At 45.0% G+C, this 27,426-nt stretch overlaps 2 protein-coding genes across 6 annotated transcripts; one reads left to right on the top strand and one right to left on the bottom strand.

The window, feature by feature from the left end:
* Positions 1 to 296: 296 nt before the first annotated feature.
* On the top strand, positions 297 to 20,105 carry atp1a3b (ATPase Na+/K+ transporting subunit alpha 3b). Of its 4 annotated transcripts, none has more exons than XM_062399894.1 (23): positions 297 to 612; positions 796 to 890; positions 10,950 to 11,066; positions 11,626 to 11,685; positions 11,892 to 12,095; positions 12,329 to 12,442; positions 12,813 to 12,947; positions 13,055 to 13,172; positions 13,355 to 13,623; positions 13,876 to 14,074; positions 14,183 to 14,427; positions 14,564 to 14,756; positions 15,206 to 15,381; positions 15,500 to 15,636; positions 15,723 to 15,873; positions 16,505 to 16,673; positions 16,884 to 17,038; positions 17,153 to 17,276; positions 17,468 to 17,613; positions 17,821 to 17,951; positions 18,069 to 18,170; positions 18,289 to 18,380; positions 18,494 to 20,105. In XM_062399894.1, the coding sequence occupies exons 2-23, from the start codon at positions 885 to 887 to the stop codon at positions 18,520 to 18,522; spliced, it is 3,072 nt and encodes a 1,023-aa protein (XP_062255878.1). In that variant the 5' UTR covers positions 297 to 612; positions 796 to 884; the 3' UTR covers positions 18,523 to 20,105. The 4 variants fall into 4 exon arrangements, with proteins under 4 accessions (XP_062255878.1, XP_062255879.1, XP_062255880.1 ...); XM_062399895.1 differs by having other exon boundaries at positions 800 to 890; XM_062399896.1 differs by having other exon boundaries at positions 300 to 612; positions 10,989 to 11,066.
* Positions 20,106 to 21,848: 1,743 nt separating this feature from the next.
* Positions 21,849 to 25,435, bottom strand: rabac1 (Rab acceptor 1 (prenylated)). Of its 2 annotated transcripts, none has more exons than XM_062400066.1 (6): positions 25,312 to 25,435; positions 24,132 to 24,278; positions 23,578 to 23,790; positions 23,205 to 23,302; positions 22,986 to 23,087; positions 21,849 to 22,751 (listed from the first exon to the last, which is right to left on the bottom strand). In XM_062400066.1, exons 2-6 carry the CDS (start codon positions 24,269 to 24,271, stop codon positions 22,663 to 22,665), a joined length of 642 nt encoding a protein of 213 aa, XP_062256050.1. In that variant the 5' UTR covers positions 24,272 to 24,278; positions 25,312 to 25,435; the 3' UTR covers positions 21,849 to 22,662. The 2 variants fall into 2 exon arrangements, with proteins under 2 accessions (XP_062256050.1, XP_062256049.1); XM_062400065.1 differs by having other exon boundaries at positions 24,132 to 24,271; positions 25,312 to 25,387.
* Positions 25,436 to 27,426: the final 1,991 nt, after the last annotated feature.

Below are 27,426 nucleotides of genomic sequence, written 5' to 3' on the forward strand. Positions count from 1 at the left end.
CCAACACGACTGATGGAGACACCATGGGGTGCTTATCCCATGCAATAACGCACACATATCCACCATTTTATGTTACATGACTATATAGCATGATGAACAGACACAATCACGACAGCCAGAGTCTAACCTTGCGCGTCCATTTCTACAACATCTCAGCCTAGAGACTCGCGACGCTGCTGGCTGCACGCCTCGGAAATCTGCAGTAACGCAGGAGGGGCTGAGCTGCCTTTCTATTGGCCCGCGCCGAGCAAGGGCTCACACCAATTGGCCAGCGATCAAATCACGGATGAGATGCTCCGAATTATGATTGGCTGCGTCGCAGGGAAGTGGGCGGGCGCGGGTGCGTCCCCTCGCTGCTGTCATTCGCTCAAGACGGCGCTTGTTCCCGTGGCGGAGTGGTGTGGTCACAGCAACGGAGTACTGCGGCAGGAGCGAGGCAGAGGCTGCGGAGGGAGCGAGAGGTAGTTGTGCGGTCCGGTTAGTGCGTCTGGTCTTTCACCGTAGGAGAGCGACGGAGAGGAGGAACGCGTGCCCATGCGTGATGCTCCGCTTGAGACCGCAACATTTCATCTGACAGAGGAGGAGAGACGCTTGTAGCTGTAGCCTCACAAGGTTTGACAGACCATTCATTTTAACCCATGGGAGAAAATAAAAACCCCATAACTTAAGAGCTATGGAGAAAAAGGAAATGTTATAAGAAAAAAAAAAAAAAAAAAAATCCCTGACGTCTTTTTTTTCTGCTCGTATTTAATCAAGCTGAAAAAAACCCAACATCTCACTCTTGTGTTTTCCAAGGCAGAGGCTTTTAGACACAAACACACCGCGAGAGGCTGACACCTCTCAAGCCCAGCATCACCTGAGAGGAGAAGACTGACTGCGCCAACATGGGGGTAAGAGCGACCGTTCCAACTTTCTCTCATGCGCTGTTAGACCCTTGTGAAGCGGCCTGAGAAGAGCCTGACACGCCGGGAGAGATCCAAACCGACGGCCCTTTCTCTTCTCGCCTTTTTTTTTTCTCCTCCCCCCACCTCCGTTATGGAAATCCCGGTATGTCTGAGTGACATTGACTGTAATGCGGAACTGTGCTGTAGCCTGCGACAAACGGATATAGCCGGTATTTGATGTGACTTTAGCATCCTGGTTGTGTGCTGCGTAGAACAGCTGTATTATTAAGATTTACGAGCGATGAAATGATGAGTATGTGCGTGTGTGAGTGGTTGTCCTATGGATGTCAGGCCTTTACTCTGACTGTAACCTTGCCAGGCATAGTAGACCGTAATCGGTTTATTCTCAGAGGGAGAGAGGGTGTGAATGTCCCAGTGCGCTTCATCCATCACGTGTGATTTACAGAATGATGTCATATATTTGAAGGTTTTTCTGCAAAAGTACATGTTCGAAGACTTTCACCCCCACTGTCCTGTGACCTCCCCCGTGCGGCCCGCTAATCGGAGACCTCCATCCTCCTCTCCTCCTGCCGATGAGGAGGAGGGGAGGATGCCGTCGAGCCCGACGCGGAGTCTCATCCTCGGCACCGTCGACGACCCATGCGTCATAATGCGGTTACCGGGAATAAGCGCCTCACCAGCTTATTTCCCCCTTTAATTTGTGACATAACAGGGGACTGGTTAATCGCCCGCAGTGGGCACATTTACTCTATAGATTAATCACACGATGCGTCTATGCAGCAGAGTCAAATTTGTCAGGATGACTTTGGAGAGGGGGCTTCTGCTGCATGTGATGCGCACCGTGAAAACCATGAAACCCCAGCTGATCGAGTCCGATACACGTATCAGATGCATGAACATGATGCAGTGGCTGCTGCTGATGCTGCTGCTGCTGCAGAGAACAGCGCCACTGCTGAACGTCATAGTGCAAATGCCGGTTTGCAGCCATTGCGCAATTTTCACTCCATCTTTTTTTTTTTGCTCCATCGCCATCCTGCGGAAGGAGTTGTAATTTGTAATCCCTCTCTACGCTCTGCGCGCTGAATGATGCGGTGGCGTGACTGCGGAGAGAGGACCGAGCGCTGCCGGGAGACATCTGCCGCCCTCTGGGCAGCGCAAACCGGTGACATCGCAGTGACACCAGCTGATGAAGAATGTGCCCCCACCCCCACCCCCCTGCAGCATCTCTGCCGGGGGATGTAGTGGGTTTCATGAGATGGGGGAGGGGTGTGCTGCGGTGGCTCACAGGGTATGCGTTGATGCTGCATGTGAAGGCCATCCCGCCATCATCCGTGGGCACTGCGTCAAAGGGGATGGGATAGCAAATAGAGTGCTTGCGCACGTACTGCTGCCGTGTGGCATCTTGATTTAAACAGTGTGAGGAGGTGGAAGAGGGCTGTCATTTTGTTAGATATCCACGGCTCTACAGAGATCTGCATTAGGCCGCAATGACAAATGCGCGCTGAGGTGACCCTGAGAGGGAAGAGGGGGATGGATGAGAGGATGGAGCCATGAATGGATGCGTGCGCACCAGGGCATCTTATTACAAACGCGTCGCTGGTCCCTTCACAATCTCCCAGTATATCTCTGTCCGAGTTTCGCACTGGCTCACTGTGCGATGGCACCGCCAGCTGTCCTTTCCCAAGGCCGCAGTGGGCACCGCTTGCGACGCGCCTGCTGCGTCAAACCGGGGGCGGGGCCTGTGCTGTGGAAATTCCCTGTAAAGAACTGTGATAGGTTGGCAAGAGAAGCCACGCAGAAGGGAACGAGTTGCAGAGATGCTGTAGAGCAACGACTGCATCAGGAACACCAGAGCGAGAGAGGACATTCAGTCAATGGCAGAGAGTCAGATGTAATTCTAAACCTAAAGATCTCCCATTTCCTCTCAGCTCATTGCTCTGCAGTGATGCAGCTCCACCTTGCAGTATAGCTGGTGGAGATGAAACTGTGGAATGGATGTCGAGAGAGAGATGGTGATGAAGGGCTGAACACATGCATGGGCCGCTGGTTTTCACCTTCAGACACGTGACACTGATGGGGGGATGGTGCCACCGCAGAGAGAGCCAGAGGCACAGAGAGAGCGAGGGGAAGGGCAGGTACAATAGGGAACGGTCTGCAGGTGTGGAGAGAGAGGGATTTAAAGTGAGGGAGGAGGTGTATAGAGGGGGAGGGCGGCCTCGCTGCATATCCTGTTACAGGATAATGACCTGAGGCTCACATTACCATGGCTCCTGTTTCCTCGTGCTGCGCTTTGTGGGATTGGTTAACAGAGGGGGGGTCAAGAGACAGACGGGATAGGGAGAAGACGGATGGGGTTGGGTGGAGGAAAGGATGGATAGGTGTGGGGTGTAGGTGAGTCACTATGGGAGGAGAGACGGGGGATAAAAGACAGATGTCGTAGTAGCAGTGAGGCCTTGTGAGAAGGTCATGCAGACTGGGAACAGGGGGAATGGCGCAGCTGCTCTGAACACAGCATATCTGTGGCGAAGCTCCTGTGAACTGTTCAGTCTAAGAATTTTATTAGACTTACTAATTACCTAATGTCCTGGAGTAAAGGTTTAGAACAGCATGTGCTTTCACGTTGGCTCTTGTGCAAAGAAAGAGAAGAAGTTAGAGGCTGCTTGTGGGAGATGGATGTGTGTGGCCTCTGCAGAGGCCCAGCCCTCAGTTTGGTGCAGAGTGCTGCGCATCCCTCCTCACTGCACCTGCTGCCTGATGCTGATAGGCTGAACTGTACCACGACTGATCTGTCCCACACGTTGCAGGAACCAGTAAGAAAGCCTGTCCACACTGGGACTGATCTGCCGAGTAGCCTCCCTTCCTGCACAGCCACCTGGGATGTTGTGCCTCTGAGGGCTAGGGGTCAATAAAGGTCAATATGGCGACTCTTTGAAATGACCCTCCATTGTCTTCAGGAATCCTATTGATGGTTTCTAAACAATAGATATCCACTGTAATGAGGACATTGTCCTTAGTGAGAGTTCTAGTGAAGGACAGAGTCCAGACTTCTCGTGCCTCAGCAAACAAAAAGAAACATGCAGCTTCTCTCCTCACTGACAGAATGAGGCCTGAGCCTGTGTACTTCTAATAGAATGTAAAGGTCAGTTCTGTCTCTATCATACATTACTTTAAAATAAGACTACAGTTTCAGTACTTTGACTTATAAGCCTAACAGTTTTCTAACTGTGACATGTTGATGGGCTCCCATAATGAGGGTGACTCAGAACGGTTAGGTTGCCTCACTACAGCAACATGACTAATTCAGGGTGTTGTCCTGGAGACACGTGTACGTTTGTGAAGTTTGTGAGTATGTGTGCATGTTCCTGCATGAATACACCGAAACCTGAGTATAACTGTGCAGGGCACCAATGGATAAAAGATTGTTTAAATCAAAAAAATACTTTGCTACATTAGATTTTTATTTGGTGCAATTTATTTTGGCCAAGTTTTTTTTCAACATATATCACCATTCAAGAAATAATTCTTGAATGGTGAATTATTTCCATTTCATTTGTAAATCCATTGGATACAATAGATCCTGTCTTGAAATTACAGCGACACATGCACAGGTTGAGAATCTGATATGCTAATGGTTCCGGGCAGCTGTGCAGTCAGCAGCTGTGTATGACTGAGCATGCACGCACAGCTGCATGTCTCTGTTTGACCATCTGCCGGATGAGGAATCCTATACGGTGTCCCTCATCCCACCATGTTCACTACGAGCGCCAACGGACCAAGATTTACAATGTTCAACTAGATTCACTCACACAAACTACAGTCTATGGAGACCCTTCAGACCTGAAGGGGTTGGGCAGTGCATTGTCGATCTGAAGTTACACAACTATCTCTGTGAGATGAACAGATGAAGCTGAAGGACAGACAGATGGACAGGAGGGTTTTCAATCTAAATTGGGATTATCAGTTTTATTTCTTGCTTTTATTTATTTTGAGGGTTTTGAACAGATCACAACACAGATGACTGAGAGTTAATCTCTCCTTGTCCCTTTGTGTTCATGTGGTTTAGGGATTAAGTTGTTTCTTAGCGGACTTATGTTATTGTATAACATATAGCATCATTTTAGTGTTTAATTAAAACGATAGCACATAGTAACATGAGAATCTTTTTTGTGAGAGTTGTAGTCGAAGTCTCTTTCTTCCAAAAATATTTTATGCACAGCGTTCATTTTCTTCCTCATATCTGATATCTTGGAGCACCATCTTTTGATGCTGCTCACTTTGTTGAATACAAAGATAAGAAGCCTTCACATCAATCTCAAGGCTGATATGGATAAGTGAAACAAATATTTGGACTTGTCTCGTTCAAAAGGCATCCAGCTCATTATCGTCTGTTAAAAATTACTCATATATCAGCATCACTTATCCAGCAATGATGAGAAGCCGCCGCACACCAGATTGTTTGGCAGCAGAACCTGAAATGTGGAAATTGGATATATTGACTGAGAGAGAATGGCAGAGAAATTGAGAGACAAAGAGAGAGATGAGCAGAGAGGGCTAATCCAGCATAGTAATCCCAACAGCCGTGTCCCTTGGTCCCGAGCCTGAGCCCCCCTACTGGGGCCCAGAGCCCTGCCACCCTGCTGCAAGAAACAGCAGATGGTCCAATGACCTTGCAAGGTCACATACACACACGCACACAGAAGCAGATGCACGCATGCAACAACGCGTATACACACGCCACACATTGTTGCATATTTTTGTAAAAAAATTGAACACAGAGCGGGGCCATGATGTGGATTCCATATGTTCAGTGGAGGGAGACTGATGTGATGCTTTAATATGGCTGCTCTGTAGAAAAGAGCAAGTGGAGACGCCTATAGGTATTACTAACTCTGCAGTGGTTGATGAAGTAAGAACTGAATCTGGAGCACGGTGGCGCTCCTTGCAACCACTTCCTCATATGACTCATGTATAGAGAAAGAGAACCGCACAGCAGTGCCAGATATATCCCCTTGCCGTCCCTATGCGTGCTATAGAAGGGGAAGAAAAAAAGGGCTACATCCCAATCATACCCACTTGTCGGGGGCCCGTCCTGACATGCTCAACACGCTGGTTCTCACAGGTGCCACTCCCAGATTAAACTAAATGGGTACATAATGTGTAGATCTTAGAGATTAGTTTCACTTCACATTTCTTTATGCCAAAATATTTTATATCTTTGTAGTTTTACCGTTAGTGAGAAGTTTAGTCTTGTCTTGAACATGTGCAACACTGTTGACGTCCACAACAGGTCTCAGGAAGACTTTTTTGACAAGCTTGTTTTTAGCCTTTTCTTATATTTGTCTTATTTTACCGTTTTATTCCAAGATCACAAAGTCTCTGCCTCTCCACTCCACATCTCCCTCAGTCTCTCTGCCGCAATGCGTTCAGTCGCCGCACATACGGACTGCAGCCAATACAATGACTCACCTCGGCTCGCACACTCACCTGCACACACAAACACCCACTTCATTTCCCTCAGTCTCTTTGCCTTTCTGCATTATACAGCAGTAAATACAGTGTCCAATTACAGAGGCAGCAAGTATTTCTTGTCACAGATCACATCAGGGGATCCTCGGAGTACCAGGCCAATGGCCACGCCGGTCACCATGGTTACAGTGGTTGCCCTCAAAAGACAAACACTGATCAGGGTTGTTCACACAAGGAGACAACATGCAAGGTTTAGTTTGGTTAGCCAGAGCAGGCCCTGCAGGATACTTTATGATCCAATCAAACACACACAGCCGGATAATGTGGAGCTCTGGCTCAATTCAATTATTGACATTTTAAGCACGTTTTATCATGCTGAGATGTAACCTGGTGAGAACGATTTCAATATGTAATCCATAGAGGATCATGGAATTTTTTCATTTCCTGATGATGTCAGAGATGTGTCTGCACATCAGTCTGCTCGTCGCTGCGCCTCTGGGAGAGCGGCCGTCTGTAATTCCAGCCACTGGGCTCTGTTTCCTTCCTCAGAACAGAGGGGGCTCATTATATTACCCAGAGCTGTGTGAGACAGCTGGACACCGACACGCAAACAGGCTGCAGACTTTGATGTTGTCTGCATATGAAAAGACTCCTTTGATTGTATACGCACTTAATATAGACACAATCTTTAGAGACAGTAATAAAGGAGAGGCAGCAGATACAGATGAAAGACAAAACTAAGTAGATCAAAGGATAAAAGACATGAAAGTCTTCTTTTATCTTTTACCCTTTTGTGACTGAGGCAGTGTTAGAAACTGCAATACAATGAGAAGAGCAGACATGGTAAGGAACTTACTATTTAGCATTTATAAAATCTAACTATAAATTTTTAATGAACATTTTAAAATGTTTTTTAAGGTACAATATTGGTCAAATCACAGAATACATATTTATTTCATTACATTTACTTCACCATGTTGTCTCTAATCACCTATTTATAGACCACATTGTCCGCAATGACATGCATATCTGATTACCACTCCTTTACTTTATATCGTGTTATAAATGTATTATAAGTTGTTTATATACTACTGATGAATGCTGAATTAGATGACTTAAAGTAGCTGGGGGGGAATGGACTGGCTTGGTAGGCTGCCCCTTGTGTCATTAATGATTGAGGGTTAAGCACACACACACACACACCCACAAAGCAAGCAGGTTATGTACATAACATAATCACACTGTTAAGACACACTAAAGATAAATTAGCAACCTCTCTTTTCTCTGCTGAGAACCACTCATTCATATCTGCAAACGTCTGCACACAGAGAAACCGAGGGTGTGTGTATAATCTATTAACCTATAGGAGCACACACTCTCAAAGTGACACACACTCCATAAGTGGGGTTGTGCAATCTATTAGAGTGGGGTCACTGCGGGTCAAACACTGACACAGAGTCCACAGACAAAGACTGGTGGTCAATATCTAATTAGAAGCATGAGATGAGTGTGACAGCTGTTCCTCTCTTTCTTTCACTCTCTGTCCCTTCACCACCCTCCTCTCCTTCTCGTCACCTGTCCCTACTTCTCAACTCCCACGGATATATCCCGTTCCATGTGCCCAGTCATGTCTGTCATCTGCCGCCCCCCCGTCACATCCATCTCTCTGTGTCTTTCCTTTTCTCCCACATGTCGTGTTTGTTCGGCACGACTCGCCACCTCCGTACCAACCACATCTATTGTCCGGGCATGTGTGTGTCTGTGTGTACTCCTATTTCTATTATCAATATAAACGTGCATGGACTCAGTTCCAGGTGTGTTCTGTGGAGCTCGCAATGCACCTTAAATGTATTTTTAGATGCTCATACATTGTAAATGGAAAATCTAGCCAAAGCATTACGTCTATATGAATCTGCACTCACGCACCTGCCAGTCTGTCATCTTCGAAATGAAGCTGCCAAATTGAAAATTAGGCAAATCCACAGGTTATTCAACGGCTTTGATTTTTAAAATCAATTACCTGAATCAAGAGTGGAAAATATGAACACATACTGTGATATATACATATGATATGTGCACACCCCCACACACGCACAAACTAGAACACACACATATATCCAGGGTTCGTCTCAGAGGGGGCAGCAGTATTTTTCCACTGCATCAGTCTCTGCTCGATGCATCTCTGTTTCACCAGGCCTGCCTGGTCTTGCTTCAGCAAGAGATTTGTTCACCTGCTCCTTTGTCGCAGAACTGTGTGTGTGTGTGTGTGTGTTTGTATGTTTGCGTGTGTGTACTTGCAGGTGGATTGGCAAAGCGGTCCAACTGCTTCCTCCCAATGACACTACTCCCTGCCTGACATGCGTGAACGGATGGTTTTGTTGTTTACTCAGAATGCAGAAGTGGTCGTTGAGCAGCCATTGCCCCACAGCTCAGAACGATGAGTGAGAGTTGGCCCTGTGGCGTGCGGTGACTTTGAATACACAAGAACAAACATCCCAAAGAATGCTGCCCCCCCTCTGCTTGACAAGCCCAAGTCTTTATAAACACTGTCTGGTAGTCAACCAGGGACAGTGAAGACCTTCATGGTTTACCAGTGTTTGCCTTGCTTGTCTTGATGGTATCTCATCCACATGTTGCCTCATGAAGCCTTTTTCATGATAACCTAGTAGTACAGGTCTTTGTAACCATGTACACATTTAACATGTAGAGGTGTGATTTCACAACAGAATTTCACAAGAGCAGCACAGTGGGGAATGCAGTGGCAAGTTTATCTTTGTAACATAATGTGTGACTCCAGGTGTGTGTGGTTTGGGTGTATGTTTGCCAAACGGTATAAGTGGAGCTCTTAGAATCCTGACTCACACTCTCTCACTGGTGCTTTTGCAAATATACTTTTGAGATACAAAGAACCCATTCATTTAGAAATAATCAGTCTTCCTCCACAACGGCCTCTCTTTGTTGTTCATATCAGATGTGAACAAAACAGTCAAGCAGCAGTCACATGGCCATTTTGTACTTCTGAAATTGTTGCTACCCTGTTGTACCACCAGAGGGTGTTTTCAGCAGGAAATAGCAGCATACAGTGCAAGTTAAAGGCCCAGTGGGTTTGGTGACATCTAGTGGTGAAGTTGCATATCACAGCTGAATACCCCCCCTGCTCACCCTACACTTCCAGACAGGGAGAATCTGTGGTAGCCTTCTGTCATAAGAAATCTAAACGTGTTAAGTTTGATAAGGTTGGACTATTGCAGCAGTTGTCAATCTCACACAAATTCCTATTGGCTGTCAAGGGAAGAAGGTGGATGTGCAAAGGTTTCTGATTCTAATTCTATGAGATTTTAACCTTTTTACCTCATCCACTCATGCTCTCTTGCACGTGCATTAATCATATATTAAGATAATTGACAATCATTGAGTATCAGTTAGTTATTGATGTGTATGTTCAATCTCAGGTGGGTTTTAAAGCTCTACTCAGTCATGCCTGCAAACCCCTGCGTCGAGGTGATCCCTATATATCTGACTTTATTGATCCGCCACCAAGGGCAGTTTCCGTAATGTCTCAGCTGTGTCGATGAAGGGCCCGTCCACTGGGACCTGCTCATGTCACCCCTGACCTCGGATGAGGGACATTTATATCGACGCGCTCCAGTGGTCGTGTTGCTCTCCTTCAGGACGTCATTAAGCTACAGGTGCACTTATTGAGGGACTCCAATGTGCAGCAGGGGAGGAAAGTGTGGTTATTAATAGTCCACTCTCGTCTGGTTTAACAACATAAGCCAATTTCTTAGGGGAACGTTTTAGTAAGGAGCACACCATGATGTGTCTGTGTGTGGATTCTTTTAGTAATCTTGTCTTCAAAGTGTCTTTGATGTTTCTAATAGTGCAGGACTACTAGAATCAAATCAGAAAAGTCTGTCAGTTGGTCTGCAGCCTGTCTCCCTGTCATGTCTGTGATGTTTGCCTCAAAGACATGAAAAATTACAGGGAGCAGGAAGCCATTAGTTAAAACCTTCAGTCCATTATCACTTGATTATGTTGTGATGTGTCCGTGAGCCACTTTTGAACATCAGGGCAAGAGTCATTTGATCAAACGGACACAGCAGAGTGGTCCACAGGCGCTGGTGTGAACGTGAGGTGATGATAGTGCACTCGGGCAAAGCAGACCTGCCGGGGTGATGAATTTTCCTGTCACGTCACAGTGATTCTTTGGATAATGTTTTTTTAAGGTAAAGCTTTTCATCTTATATCCCCCCCATCAACTCAGAAGAGTTGACATGATTACCTCCTGAGCACCGCAGGCCACTTCTCAAGGCTGCTTCACAAGGACAACAGCGCTATTAACTGTACACTGACGTAAAGACTTCCCAAGGACATTTAGGTGAAGCCCACTGGCTGTTTCTGTTTCAGCCCGTGACCGATAAATATTGTTAGAAAGCCAAGCAGGATGTAATGCATGTCATAGAACTGGTTCATACTATGCACACAGGGAACAGCTAAGATTACAAACGGAATTACATCCACCACTAGCCCCTCATCCTAGTCTCAAGGCATGTTGAAAACATATGTGTGTGTCTGTAGTATGGGCGGTCAGACAGTTACCGCGTTGCCACCACACAGGACAAAGATAAGAAGCGCTCCCCCAAGAAGAAGCCGGGGGTCAAGGACATGGACGAACTGAAGAAGGAAGTTCCCATCGTGAGTAAAACCTACTTTTATCCCTAAATGTTGATGATGAAGATGTTTGAGGTGTCATGTCAATCAACAGCAGATTAATTATTGTTATTTTTAAAAGATATTCACACCATCCATATATAAAGGTGTGAGAAAATGATTTTCAAACTTTAGAGGATTTTTTTTTGCAGAAAATAAAAAAATAAAAATGCACTTATATCAATTCTTGTTGGAGAGAAGGGATTATATTTCTCATACAAGCCAGATTCATGTATATTTTGCTGGTAAGAGGGTTGACTTGTCAGGAAATCCTCACCTTGATCCCACAACTCAGCGCAAGAAACACTCACCAGGGTCGCCATACCTGGCTGCCCTGATTCTCTTATCTCTCAGGTGAACTGCATGCATGGACTAAATTTCTGATTACCTTGTGTATGCCATTCAGTGCTAAGAAGCTCTTTACATTCTGGCATACCTCCTCTTCTAATCTGGACTACTTTCTGCACATTATTCCTGCATGCAAAACAATGGCTCCACACTGTAACATGCAGAGTGGTAATTATCCCCGTGTGACGTTTTTCAGACGGAACACAAGATGTCCATTGAGGAAGTTTGCCGGAAATTCCAGACTGACATCGTCCAGGTGAGTCTTTGATATGTGGTTCTCCCAGCGTGTGCTGTACATCCACGGTGCGAGGCAGTTTTACCAGTTGGCCACTAGATGGCGTGAGGGCACCTTCATTGGTTTATTTCATGTTTCGACTCCTCAGCACAACCGTCCACTAGGCGGCAAAGTCCGACTGAAGACTTGTCTTTCGCTAACTCTCCCCTCCTCCCTGTTCCCTCCAGGGATTGACCAATGCCAGGGCAGCAGAGTTCCTGATTAGGGACGGCCCCAATGCCCTCACCCCTCCTCCCACCACCCCGGAGTGGGTCAAGTTCTGTCGCCAGCTGTTTGGTGGATTCTCCATGCTGCTGTGGACAGGCGCCATCCTCTGTTTCCTGGCCTACGCCATCCAGGCAGCCACAGAGGACGACCCCGCAGGAGACAATGTGAGCGCCTCACACACACACAAACACAGACACACAAACAATCACATACTTTTCCCACCAGCATATTTACATGTGGGCCATGTACGGCTCATTAACACATCCGTCTCACTCTGAAACACAGACATAAATAACAACTGGGGATTTGTCACTCACTGTGTCCCTCCACTGCCCATGTATACTTATCTCTCTCTCTCTCTCTCTCTCTCTCTCTCTCTCTCTCTCTCTCTCTCCAGTTGTACCTAGGTATCGTGCTCACAGCCGTCGTTGTCATCACTGGATGCTTCTCATACTTCCAAGAGGCCAAGAGCTCCAAAATCATGGAGTCTTTTAAGAACATGGTGCCTCAGGTAAACACATTGACTCTGACTTTACACTCTTTTAAAATATTTTGGCAGACGTCAGAAATGAATGGTTAATGTGTCTTTATGTACATGAACAATCTTTTACCACTACCTTTCTAATTATGTTGTGACAATGAACAGACTTTGCTGCTCAGTCAAGTGTTTGTTATAGAGAAACAATAATATTGTGACCTTCTATAGCACTTATTTAACGAGGTCACAACAAAATAAGACCAAACAATAATAAAAAAGATAACATAAAAGTATTGAAAATCGAAATATTAAAAATCAGGCATGAAAATATGTGTTAAGCTATTAAGTATTACTCACTGGCTGCTGTGTTCACATGCGTGTGTCTCTGATCTCTCCCGTGCAGCAAGCGTTGGTGATCCGTGAGGGGGAGAAGGTTCAGATCAACGCTGAAGAGGTGGTGGCCGGAGATCTGATTGAAGTGAAGGGAGGAGACAGGATCCCTGCTGACGTCAGGGTGGTGTCCGCTCATGGCTGCAAGGTACACACACACACACAAACACACACACACACACAAACACACACACAGGAAAACACATTAAACCCTTGCTTCTTGTTGTACAACGTTATTTCTCTGCTTCTTGATAGGTGGATAATTCCTCCCTGACAGGCGAGTCAGAGCCTCAGAGCAGGTCACCTGACTGTACCCATGACAACCCCTTGGAGACCCGCAACGTTGCTTTCTTCTCCACCAACTGTGTGGAAGGTAATGTCCCCATGGCGATAGAATCACATTCTGTCATTAATGATTGTGCCAGTGGTCGGGTTCAACCCAGGGAACTGAGCCATGTGATCAAAGTTCCTCTGTGTGGTTACAAATCACAGATACTGACTCGATAAATGGTATTTTTTAATAACACTGTGTATCTGCTCTTTTTCCCAAACCAGGAACTGCACGTGGCCTCGTCATCTGCACCGGAGACCGCACAGTCATGGGTCGCATCGCCACGCTGACCTCTGGCCTGGAAACCGGCAAGACCCCCATCGCTAAGGAGATCGAGCACTTCATCCAGATCATCACGGGCGTGGCCGTCTTCTTGGGCGTCACCTTCTTCATCCTGGCCATCGTCCTGGGTTACTCCTGGCTGGAGGCCGTCATCTTCCTCATCGGCATCATTGTGGCAAACGTGCCCGAAGGGCTGCTGGCCACAGTCACTGTAAGTGTATTTCCTCTTTTCCTTTCTTTTTATTCATTTTATTTTTAATTCTATTTATTTCTTGATTTTAGCAACCAGCTTGTTTTCACTTTGTACTTATTTTAGTTTTATTTAGTCCATTTCACTTAAGGTATTATATATATTGCTTTCTTTCGCTTTTAAATAAAGATTAACTTGGTTGCTGCTTATCTTATTGTACTATTTAATTTAATAGCTGAAATGTTTTAACATTATAAATGTCTTTGTCCGCAGGTGTGTCTGACCCTGACCGCCAAACGTATGGCCAAGAAGAACTGCCTGGTGAAGAACTTAGAAGCTGTGGAGACCCTGGGCTCCACCTCCACCATCTGCTCTGACAAGACCGGCACCCTGACCCAGAACAGGATGACTGTGGCCCACATGTGGTTCGACAACCAGATCCATGAGGCCGACACCACCGAGGACCAGTCTGGTGAGTTAAGAAGAGAACACACATATACCCCTCGAGTCTGACTAATGTGTCTACTAGAAACAAGCAGGACTACAATGATTAATGTCCACGTTTCTGTTCCTCGTCCAGGTGCCTCATTCGATAAGAGCTCAGTGACATGGCAGGGTCTGTCTCGTGTCGCCGCTCTGTGTAACCGCGCTCAGTTCAAAGCCGGACAAGACTCAGTGGCCATCCTGAAGCGTGACGTTGCTGGCGATGCCTCAGAGACGGCCCTGCTGAAGTGCATTGAGCTGTGCTGCGGCTCCGTGAGGGCAATGAGGGATAGGAACAAGAAGGTGGCTGAGATCCCCTTCAACTCCACCAACAAATACCAGGCAAGTTACGGCCGGATATCGCTGTGTACGCACAAGTACCAACACACTGTTCTAATACACTGAGAGGTCAAAGGTCTGAGACCACTCATTGTCATTTATTTTTATCTTAACTTTCCTCTCCCTTCGCCGTCTTTAGCTCTCAGTGCACGAGACCGAGGATGTCAATGACAACCGCTACCTGCTGGTGATGAAGGGCGCCCCCGAGAGGATCCTGGACCGCTGCAGTACCATCATGCTACAGGGCAAGGAGCAGCCCATGGACGACGAGTTGAAGGAGTCTTTCCAGAGTGCTTACATGGAACTGGGAGGACTGGGAGAGAGAGTGCTCGGTAAGGGTGGAAAGAACTGGAGAGAAGTAAAGAGAGATAGTGAGAGGGAGAGAGGAGAAGTCAAAATGGGATTTTGTTCCCAATATGTCTATTCTGCCTTGTATGGCAGTTGTTGATACCATAACATCTTTATAAATCCATTCATTTAGACTTTTGCCCCCAAAAATATCTTTATACGCTAAACCTATACATTTCTGCGGTTTTTCCCATCATGTCATACTTTGTATGTCTATTTGAGGACAATGCTTTTAGTTTGACTCAAAGACAGTATGTAAAAAGGAAACCAAATAATCTTGGTCGCCCCCTGGTGGCTAGCTGCTGCATTGGCAATAACCCCTGCAGCCCTTCCATCAGTTGGATTAGTTCCATTTGAAAATCGGTGTCGGTTCTAGTACATATATTTGTAGATGTCACAAATTGAACACTTCACGTGTTTCTGTTCCTCCCAGGTTTCTGCCACGTGATGCTTCCCGAGGACCAGTACCCCAAGGGCTTTGCGTTTGACTGCGACGATGTCAACTTCCAGACCGACAACCTTTGCTTCGTTGGCCTCATGTCCATGATCGACCCTCCCCGTGCTGCTGTGCCTGATGCTGTTGGCAAATGCCGATCTGCTGGTATCAAGGTGAACCTTTATATATGATCTCTTTATTCCTCGCAGTGATTTATGACAAAGGTTCGGTTTCAAATTGACTTTGAAACGACGTGCAGAAACATAATCTTTGTTGCTCCTGACGTTGTAGGTCATCATGGTCACTGGAGATCATCCAATCACAGCCAAGGCCATCGCCAAGGGGGTGGGCATCATCTCCGAGGGCAATGAAACAGTGGAGGACATCGCAGCTCGTCTCAATATACCTGTCAACCAGGTCAACCCCAGGTAAAGGATGTTTACAGAAAAACACACGGTCGTATAAATGACGGTAAATTACGAGGCTACATGACAGTTTGAATGTGTTTGTTTAGGGACGCCAAGGCCTGTGTGATCCACGGCACCGACCTCAAGGAGCTCTCTCAGGACCAGATGGACGACATCCTGAGGAACCACACAGAGATTGTGTTCGCCAGAACTTCCCCACAACAGAAACTCATCATCGTAGAGGGCTGCCAGCGACAGGTGGGAAGACCTCAAGATTATTACAAACTGTCTTATGGGCAATCAAATAGAAAACACCAATGTATCTTATTGGCTTTGTTTTTTTACATTACAAGTGCAGGGACCAGATTTTGTAGTATTGCTACACTTTTACAACAGCAGATGGCGCTAGTTACCTGTTTAATGAAGCTTCCCTGACTGACAAAGAATGGATTTTTTTCACTGGGATTTTTAGACTGCTTTTGAGGACCACATTTTTACTTTAACGGACACATATTGAATTATTATCGTTAAACATAGTTATAAATTATTCATAATATAATTTTTTTATTTGTCTGTTTAATTTGATAGTCTCATAAAAAAGATAACCTTTGAATTGTTTATTCAAATCAATTTTGTTCCTTTAAAGGAAAATTACATTTGGTTTACTAAATTTAGTTTTGAATTGTAATTGATGCCTCTTTTGTTAGATGTGAAATATCAACAAATACCATCTATCATCTTTGACTTATTTATTTAGTCATATTGTGTTGATATAAATAAAAGGAGTTAGGGTTAGGGTTATCTGCCTCTCTTAAAGATTGCTTCAAAAGGGGATAAATGCATTTAACAAATATTCATGAATTGACTCCCACTTTTCTGTCTCTCCCAGGGCGCCATCGTAGCCGTGACAGGTGACGGCGTGAACGACTCTCCTGCTCTGAAGAAGGCCGACATCGGTGTGGCCATGGGAATCTCCGGCTCTGATGTGTCCAAACAGGCTGCAGACATGATCCTGTTGGATGACAACTTCGCATCTATCGTCACAGGAGTGGAGGAAGGTGAGATGACAGAAAAACGTTTAAATCATTATAGAGGTTTTAATGAAAGAGGAGGATGGGATTTGTGAAATGTGTGTGTGAATGAAATAAACCAGAAATTGTTCTGACACAAAATGTGAGCTCTGAGCTAAAGAGTTGAAGTTCTAGATAACTCTAGATCAGTGGATGTACTCAGGATGTGATGTAACCCGTCGGCATCTCTCTCTTTAGGCCGCTTGATCTTTGATAACCTCAAAAAATCCATCGCCTACACACTCACAAGCAACATCCCAGAAATCACACCCTTCCTGCTCTTCATCATCGTCAACATCCCCCTGCCACTGGGAACCATCACCATCCTGTGTATCGACCTGGGAACTGACATGGTGAGAGCGGATCAGACACAGACAGATTCATCTTTCACACACAGTGGATCCAGCTGTTGTTGATGCAACACCTCACACGTAACTAAAAGTCCAAGTGTGTTCCTCGCCTCTCAGGTTCCAGCCATCTCCCTGGCCTATGAGGCCGCAGAGAGCGACATCATGAAGCGTCAGCCCAGGAACCCATTCAGGGACAAGCTGGTGAACGAGAGGCTTATCAGCATCGCCTACGGACAAATTGGTAGGTGGCCTGAAGCCTGCACCTCTGTGATCCACGCTGTGAATTGTTTCTGATCCGGATTGAAGTTTGATCCTCGTGGCCTGAGAGTAGTTTGGTGTTAAAATTGACTTTATCCTCCTCCAGCAGCTGGATAAGGAAGATGGAGAACTTAAAAATATGTTATTTAATCTCTGTTTTTGTCTTTTCTTCAGGAATGATCCAGGCTCTTGGAGGCTTCTTCGCCTACTTTGTCATCTTAGCTGAAAATGGCTTCCTGCCCACTCGACTGGTCGGCATCAGGCTGGATTGGGACGACCGCTCTACCAACGACCTGGAAGACAGTTATGGACAACAGTGGGTAAGTGAATCGTGAGCGGTTTTAACATTTAAGTAGTGTTTACTTTTTTTTGTTTATTTTTTATTTTATTTTGACAAATTTAAGATTGATATGTAATTTATAATTTAAGAACACAAATATATCAAATAATTTTACTTATCTGTGTGTGTAGATATTGTAGGTTTGGATGTTTTATCTCATGCTCTTTCTGTCTTGTCCTTTCCTCAGACATACGAGCAGAGGAAGATCGTGGAGTTCACTTGCCACACAGCCTTCTTTGTCAGCATTGTAGTGGTGCAGTGGGCTGATGTCATCGTCTGCAAGACCAGGCGTAACTCTGTGTTCCAGCAGGGCATGAAGTGAGTCCCACGTATCCACTGTGATGCAGCACAATGTGATCTGCACCGATGCTTGCAGTTGTCTCGTTCTCTCTGTCATCTTTTCTCATGGTTAATATTTGTTGTTTCTCTGCCCAGGAACAAGATCTTGATCTTCGGCCTGTTTGAAGAGACAGCCCTGGCTGCCTTCCTGTCCTACTGCCCAGGCATGGATGTGGCACTGAGGATGTATCCTCTAAAGTGAGCAGCACGTCCACATTCACCCACATGGATGAACCTCGAGTCACTCCTCTGCTGTTAGGATGTTTGGTGTCAGCTTCTTCATCTCTAATCATTCTGCTTCTCCTCTTGTCCACAGACCCAGCTGGTGGTTCTGTGCATTCCCATATAGTTTTCTCATCTTTGTTTATGATGAAGTCCGAAAACTGCTCATCCGCAGGAATCCTGGAGGTGAGTCTCCTTTCTTTTACACTTTTACCAAAGTTCTTATGAATGAGTAGTTTGATGAAGGGCCGTGTTCTAACAAACAAACCTTTCTTTTCTTTGTCTCATTTGCACTCCAGGTTGGGTGGAAAGGGAGACATACTATTGATCGACGGAGCGTCTCTGCTCAAACCCCCCTCCTCCTCCACTTATTTCTCCCTCCCGTCACTCCATCCCCGGCAAGACACACCTTCAGACGCCCCGCCCCCCCGCCCCACTAAAAGACAGAAACCGCTTTGAAGCAATTTTCATCAAAACTGCCCCAAAGATTAAAAACAGCAAAAGCACCTTTACAACTTTCTACACTGACCCGCCCCCCCCCTTACTCCCATCTCCTATGATACTCTTTGCATGTGTTCTCTCACTGCTGTGTACATAAACCAATATATCTACCAAACGGCAGCTGCATATTGTGTATGTAGATTTGAATGAGCTAAGGATACAAAGGGAGTGTCTATGCTCTGCAAAAAGGGCCATCCAGCTCCTCTCCCCCCCCTCCCCCCCGCTCTCCCGCGTCTCCCTGTACCGCCGCTCCTCTCTCCTCTCTCCTCTCCCTGCTCGCCATCCCTTTGCTTGTCCTCCAATCACACACACACATATAAAGATCACACGGTGAGATCCCACCGCCGACACCACATCGACTGCCACCTCTTGCCTCCGTCTCATGTCTGTGGAGGACCAGTGGAGTGTCCATCTCCCTGTTGTTCTCGCTGGCGTCCATTTTACCTTCTCCTCTGTTTCTCAACGGCCACTGTGTTGTTGTTATTTTGATATATGTGGGCTAGGGGGAGGGGGGGTGACAATGGTTTTACCTGTCTTTATTTTTTTTTAGTTTCCAAAACGGGAGGGTGGGTATGTGAGAGCTGCTTTTCCTCATTTAGGCCTAACAAAGCACACCCCATGGCGTCCTGTCCCTCCTCTCTCCCCCTCTGTCTCTCACACCCCTGCCCTCCCCTCCCTCCCTCCCTCCCTCCCGCCCCCTGTTTGTCTCTGTTTGTGTGCACTGTGTGAACCATCGTCCTTGTTATTAACTATTACAGTACACCCACCCCCAAGTTGGTAAATGCAACTCAATCTTTCTGTGTGCTCTAGGAAATCTATATAATTCTATACTGAATTTAAATGAAACAATAAAAAAAAAACATGTTGAAAAAACAGCTCAAGAGAGACACTCATGAGGAAGAACATTAACAAAACTGTTGAGATAGGAAAAAGTGAGAGACACGCGTCTCTCGCTTTATTTTCTTTGTTTGGTTTCAATTATTTTTTTGCTGGTTTTCCAGGAGGCTACTGTAAAAATGTAACAGCAGAGCAGGGTTTTAGATTCGTGTTTCTAAGGCTGTCAGGTTCCTATCACTGCAGGTGTGTGTCGGTATGATGTGGTGCAGTGTGTTGTGCTGTGGTGAGTGGTGATGATGCGTCCATGTGCCCGGGGCCTGTTAACCGGACTGGATCCAGGCCTGGTTCCCTCCAGGTCCTGGCGCCCGTCTGTTCTGACCCGGGTCTGCGTGCATGTTTGTGTTGGGGACCAGTGAAGGGCCAGCGGTCTCAGGCTGAATCTATCTCAGATGGCTGAAAGGGTTGAAATTCAAGAAAAAAAATAAATGAAATAAAAACACAACTAGTAGAACATGTGTGTCAAATACATGAAACCAACACCAATAAAACATCTAGAACATTTATTACAACTCAGATGTGTCTGTGTTTCTTTCTGTATCTGTCTTTGACTTTTGAAGCACAATAAGCTTTACGCTCATTCTACTCTTTCCAATTATTATTACTTCCTCCAAGGAGGTCATGTTTTCCTCTGGTGTAGTTTAATAAAGCGTGATTAAGAAAAGGCTACTCACCCAATTTTATAACCCAGAACCAATTAAATTTTGGTGTGGATCGATAAGGGGCTAATTTCCCAGAGAAATTAAATTTATCAGCATTTGCATTTTGCTGTTAATCCAAATAAAAAATCTTAAAAATGTGGTTTCTAAAAAGAGTGCGCACCACTTTAGTCTGCTAACCTATATCTATAGCCTAGCAAGACAACTCTCCACTGGGAAAAGCTTTTGTCACATTTTAGCCTCAGTAAATATGTTTGTAGCGACTCCTACTCATCAGCCTCATGGTCATCACAATATATGAATTCAAATATGCAAATAAACCATCTTAATTAATTCCACCACATTATGAAGTTTGTGATAAGCAAATGTATTTGCATAAGTGAAGCAAAAATTAAAAGAATAAAAAGTTTTAGTCTTATATCTAAGGTTGGGATGCCACCTAGTGTTATGAGATAATATGCACTTCATCCTGCAATCTGCCTTAACATGAATCTGCCATAGGAGCATGAGTTGGCAGCAGCCCAGGGTAATGCACCAAACTGCTCCGTACATGTGTTTGCCTCGTTTGTGACATCAAGAGGATGAAAATCACTGTCAGCAGCAGAAAAACGAACAACATTTGATTTCCCAAAATAAATATTAATACATAAGTAATGTATTTGGGAAAGAATGACACATTTTGTTATTAATAAAAGTTGCTTTTTCTAAAAGGGGACTCTCCTTCAAACAGGCACGGTAGTATATGTTTATCTTCAGGGAACAGACTGCATCGTGCTTCCTCCCTGTGCCACAGGCGTAATCTATTTTAAATGAACCTCTTATTGCCCGGCGAGCGCCGAGTCTAATAAATTATACACAATACACTGCTTTGTAACCTGAGAGATAAGCATTGTTAGAGGTCACTTTGCTGCATCCAGAGAAAATTTAGGACATGTCCCTTTGAGTAAGTGACACAAAAAACTTTCTGGCACCACTAAACCACTGTCCAATGACAAATGCAGCGTCTCCTGCTCATACATACATACACACACGTGCACACCCACTTTCTGTCACTCTCGCTGACAAACACGCTCACGCCCTCACCCTCTCTCTAATTTCCCCTGTGTCTCTGCAGTGAGCTCGCTGCAGTGCGACTCTCCTCTCTCCCCTCTCGACACCCTCCGTATAATAGAATATCGATCGCTCGCCTTTGCCGCAGTGTGTAAGCGAGTGTGTGTTAGCGAGTGTGTGCGACTGACTACGGCCCTCCAAGGTCATCGCCATGGCAACCTGAGCATGGGGGTGCTCTCGCTGCGCTGTCACAGACCACAGGTCACGGGGGTCACATGAAACGGGGGACAAGAGGGGGACCGGGGGGGGGGATGACGAGAGGGGGTTGGTGAGCGCTGCAGTGCTGCGTACTACAGGCTGAGGAGAGGAGCCAGGAGTATTTGAACTGTCCTACTCCACTGTGTATTCAGACCCGAGCAGAATAATGAAGAAATGTACAAACTAAGTGCAGAGGGCCACTGAGTTCAATGCAGCTCCTGCCGAAAACACGAGTCCACTGTAGTTTGGACTGAAGCTGTACCAGGATTAAGAAGATGCAGAAACAATGAGGTTCCTTTACATTAGGGGTTTATTGCACTTCCAAAATGTAATTTAAATACAAAAACACTTTCACTGAAATGTAAACAAGTGAATGATTGATTTTAAAAAAGAGAAATATTTCAGGTTTGAGGAATTGTTGATGTACATTTGAGGAAATGACCTTCAGATCTGAATGTTGTGAGCAGAGTTAGTACCAAATTAAACACCATTACTGACCTTTAAGATTTTGTCTCATTAACCTTTGTTAAGCAGCCGACACCATTTTATATCATTTTTAAATCACTTGAATAAAACATTTAGCTTTTTTGTACATGCTCATTCCAAGAGATGGATTTTAAAGCTTTAAATGGCACTTTGTCTTTGGAAAATTATATTTTTAGCAGAACTGTGACAATCGCATGTGAATTATCTTTACAGAAGAAAAAAAACAAAAAAAATTCCCATGACATCTACAGAAGAGAGTACAGCAAAGAGATAAATAAAGATATGTCTCTGCATATGCAACGGTACAAGGAGCCAAAGGCTTTGTGACAAAAACCAGAGGCCCCCGAGGTTTAAACATATACAGAGAAAGGCATAGAGTCTGCATGATATTGTGCTTAAATACCCGACCACAATTTAATTCTTAGTGCAGATTGACAGATGTGTATGAATGAGTTTGAAAAAAGCTATACAGTCTGTAACAACTATTTTAGAGGCAAGGAAATACAGGGAATACAGGATACACAGATCTACGAGTAGTTTTCCTTCTCAGCTTCAACGATTCCAAGGTCAAAGTATAGACTGATCGTTGACCTGCTCCTCCTGAGAGCTCAGCCTGCTCCTCACACCGGCTCCATCAAGAGCTCTTCCATGTCAGATGGCTCCAGCTCACGGAACGCAGCGTGGGAGCCAATCACAAACAGCGTCGCTCCTGAGAGGAGACGTGAAAAAGGAGAATGTGAAGGCGAAGAACAACGAGAAGGGAGGTTTTTTCCTTTTATACAGGGAGTATGACAGAGATTTTCACTGGATGCAACTGCAGAATCCATGTATTTGATAATTAATATCACACAAACACATTCGTTCCCAGACAAACTCTGCAAATATAATATTGCTTCATGTTTGCAATGAATAACAAAATGACAAACGATGCTGTTTGACTCACCCAGAATCCAAAAGACTGCGGCTCCAGCTCCAGCCAACCAGAACACAGGTAGAGACACAGCTCCAGCCAGACCCATCTGGTGAGGGACAGTCAGCACTTTGCCTGGTGGATGAGATCATTCCTAGATTTAACTCATGTCAAAGATTAGAAGTGTTCATCTGATGTCTCGTGCAGATCTGGTAAATTGACTGAAAACTATTTTGAGGCAATTCAACTTACCGAGGATAACCAGTTTTGACTCCTGGGACTTGAGGTGGATTATGTAGAAGGCACCAACAAACACAGCCAAGGCAATCAGTAGCATGGGAGAGCTGATACTGAGGAGAGGAATCATAGACAGGCTGATCAGTCTCGTGTTCATTTCAGCAGTAGTTTTAGATCTTAAATTAGATTATTTGCTGATGATTATTTGCTGATGGCCCTGTTTCCTTTACATGAATACACCCACTGCTAATATAAACCTATGAAAACCCTGCAAACATGTTCAAGAAAGCTCCGTTGTGTATGTGAAGCAGAAGCTGAGTAAGAGTTGGGCAGCAGCAGGTGAAAATGTTCCCACTGACAGAACAGCACAAACTTGTTTTGGCCTCACATGCAGTAGAGGATGAGACCCAGGAAGATGAAGGTGTAGTTGCTGTTGAATGTTTCCACATTTTTCACCACTCTCTGACACAGCTCGCCAAAGTTGCGGGGTTTCGAAAACTTGCGTTGGTCCACGAAGCCGGACCAGGGTCGAATGGACACCCGACGCTTGTCGATCCACTCTTTAGCCGAAGTGACTGAGAGGCCTTTAGGGAGCCAGAGCCTGTGAAGTGAGCCACAAATGAGTGAGGTCATAGGGAAGCATTTGGAATTTCAGAAACATACAGGATCATGTTGCTTATAATCAATTGTGTTATTAACTAGAAACTAGAAGTATCAGTAAATTCCTTTGCATGCAGTAACTAGGTATCTGTCGAAGATGGACTATTACAAAATGTCTGCGTTGTAGATAAATAAATTCCAGTGGCAGCTCCTTCATTGTTTTTCCATCAGCAATAAGGGGGAACATGTGAGCAGCATAGAATCAAAACCCTCTTGATAACAGCATTATTATTACTACTACATGACAAAATAACTGTGGAAATAAAAAATATGAGCCCCTACTTTGACATTATTCCGGCTCCACCTTTGCCAGTTGGATGAGCGTCTTCAGAACCAAACATTTCTACGCCACCGAACAGATCGCCGGCTTTGCTGTCCATATCGACCTGACAGTTCTCCCCCTTTGGCGCTCCCGATGGCATCTGAAGACTTACCGCCACAAAGCAATAATAAGTGAATAATACATCACACAAATGTAGACAATTATTTATGAGCACATTGGGGGGTTAGCATTTCTCCACAGGACTAGGACTGTATGCTGCTAGTGCCAAATTATTATAGCCCGGGATGGTTTTGGGAATAAACAAATTTTGTACAAATGTTCACACAAAGCTAAGTAAGAAATTATGAAGCATAATTCTGTTATAGTATCAAAACTCAGGTATCACTCCCCCCCCCCCACACACATATTGATTGAGATAAATCCATCAATCACAGTGTCTACTAAATACCAGATAAGGTAAAGCTTTAAAACAGTGAAGGGATGATAGCTTTGTAAATTATATTTCCATTTAAAATGTATTTATTTTCATCGTGTGGTAAGATTTTGAAAAGCGAAATACAAACCTCCCTTTAGCTGCTTGTATCCTGTGATGTTTAATAGTTGGGATATTTCACGATAGACTAACTCATCTATCAGTTACTTGAAGACAGTACGAACACTGCATTGTGTATGTTTGTTCAAATGAGCTGCTGTATAAAGGGTTAGGGAGAAACAGCTAACTCGATAAAAGTATTAACCACCTGGTTCTTCACAGTTTACATCAGTGCTACTCACACAACACTAGGAGACACAGTTAGCTTAGCTTTTAGCTGCAGTACACTATTTGAGTCGTGGAAAATCCAGGGCTGGGTCGCTGCCACATCACTGAACAAGCCGGATATTTAGGAAACTGATGTCAACAAACGACCATTTGAAATTCACGTGTTGATCAACTCTGACAACGTTTCAGAATTAACTCACTACGTCCTGTTATAGATCAGAAAACCGAGTAGCTGAGTTGTTACAATAGCAACTTTGCTGCTTGTTCAAAAACATTGTTGTTAGCTTCACTGCTAACGCTGTGTCTCCTTCAGGCTGCGGCAGGTTTAAATGGTTTTAAACCTGTGACTGAGACGAACCGAGAGCAGATGAAATGTGTCCTCGAGGGTAAACCTGTTTATTTAAATACTAAGTACTCACAGTAGAAGTTTGACGGGATCGTGTAAAGCTCCTGTTTCTCTCCTGCTTCACGGATGTGATGTGGATGTTGTTTTACTTCCTGCTGTCTGGATGCAAAACACCGCCACCTACCGACTGCTCAGAGAACTACCGACCTCTGCTGGGCTGCTCTGTCTGCTGCCAAAGCATCTTTGAGGTTTAAAAACAGTTATGGAGTATTACCATTTACATTTATACATAATTTTTACTGCAGTACATCCATTTAACTATTTTGGTTACTTTGCAAGGTATTCATTACATAAGACAACATATGAGGAATTTATAAAACTGTCACTTTTAACTTTGAATTTGAACTGTTACTGTTTCTCTTTTAAAGAATATTAAGGTTCAGAACCGGAAGTACATGCAACTCAAATTTCTTTTGATATCAATATTATTATTGTTGTTGCTTTTATTGTTTATTGTAATAATGATAATGATAGATAGCTTTATTTGTAAAGCACTTTCAAATAAACAGTAACAAGGGACTTTGCCTTTTAAAAAAGATGTAGGCTAACAACAGGAAACAATTCAAAGTAAATTGAACATCACACCACGTATTCCCATTCACTTTATCCATGGTTATTCCTCACAAGCTCTTGTCTAACAGTTCTTAAGTAAGTAATAATTCAGCAACAAGTTGTGCGTCCTATTATTTTATTTGACATTTTCTTTTCCATATTTCAGTTGTGAGTAAAGTCGTCAGTGTGAAGTGAATACTGGGACAACAGAGCAGAATTGTCCTGACCTGGGACAGTTCAAATACTCCTGGCTCCTCTCCTCAGCCTGTAGTGCACAGCACTGCAGCGCTCACCAACCCCCTCTCGTCACCCCCCCCCCCCCGGTCCCCCTCTTGTCCCCCGGCAGATTGGCCCGTTTCCCTCCTCGTGCTGGTGTTTGGCAGCTGTGGGAGTTTCCAGCTCAACGTCAACAAACACAGAAGATGATCCGTGAGAAGCGCAGTGTTGTGCAAGTTTACACCTCTCGTGAACTAGTTCAAAGTTCAGTTCATACAAGTAAACATGAAAAGTTAATTTCATAGTTTTAAGGTGGAAAGTTAGAATGAAAGACTTAACTTGTTAAAGAAAACCTTATCCATCACTACCCCTTGCCTTTACTGAATCTTTATCAGACAGTGTGTAAATAATAATAATAGATAATAATAAGGTGCATCAGATCTCGGATGTAGTTGCTGAGTCTGCGTCTCTGCTTTCTCTTGCCACCTGTATATGAGACCAAGAGCTGTTGTGTTGCAGGTATGGCCTGCCCCTTTAAGGAAAGTTTGTAGTGTGTGACGTAGTGCACCTAGGCATTGTGGGAAAATACGCTAAAAGTGTGTTTGTAAGGAGAAGTGACAGAGCACCTACAGGGGAGGCGAGTGTTGCTTCTGCTGTATATCCGAGAAATGAAGTGGCCGCATTCCAAGTAAAGAAACATCTCCTCCTCCTTCTTCACGGAGCGGTCCGGACGGCTGGTTACCAGCCAGACAGCGAGCCAAGATAACCAGTGACAGGGGCGGCTCCTGGTACAGGCGACACAGGAGACTGATTTATCATGACGTGACACATGCAATGTAAAACAATACATTAACGTCATCCTCTAACCTTGGAAAGGAAGCGGTCCGCCTTCTTTCCTCGCCCATGTTAAATACTTGGGCTGTTCGCACCGACAGCGTAGTGCCGGGAAGAACCAGGAAGCGCCGCGGCCACACACACATTATCTCCTGTGGGGGGGTGGCGGACACAGGCTTTGCGTAAGTCAGTCACCTGTGAAGACCAGCATCATTTACCCCTGAACCAGCGCGGAGAAATAATGATGATGAAATGTTATATAAAAAATTTAAATATAAAATGAAATATAAATTTTTTTTATTATATTAAATATATATTTTTTCAAATTAAATGAAATGGGGGGGGGGACCTGCGCGCGCACATCCTGCGCAGAAGCCTACTGCGCACATTCTGCGCAGAAGGCCACTGCGCACATTCTGCGCAGAAACCCATTGCGCAGATCCTGCGCAGAAGCCTACTGCGCACATTCTGCGCAGAAGCCTACTGCGCACATTCTGCGCAGAAGGCCACTGCGCACATTCTGCGC

The sequence above is a fragment of the Platichthys flesus genome, chromosome 11 (assembly GCF_949316205.1).
Source record: "Platichthys flesus chromosome 11, fPlaFle2.1, whole genome shotgun sequence".
NCBI classification, from domain to species: Eukaryota; Metazoa; Chordata; class Actinopteri; order Pleuronectiformes; family Pleuronectidae; genus Platichthys; species Platichthys flesus.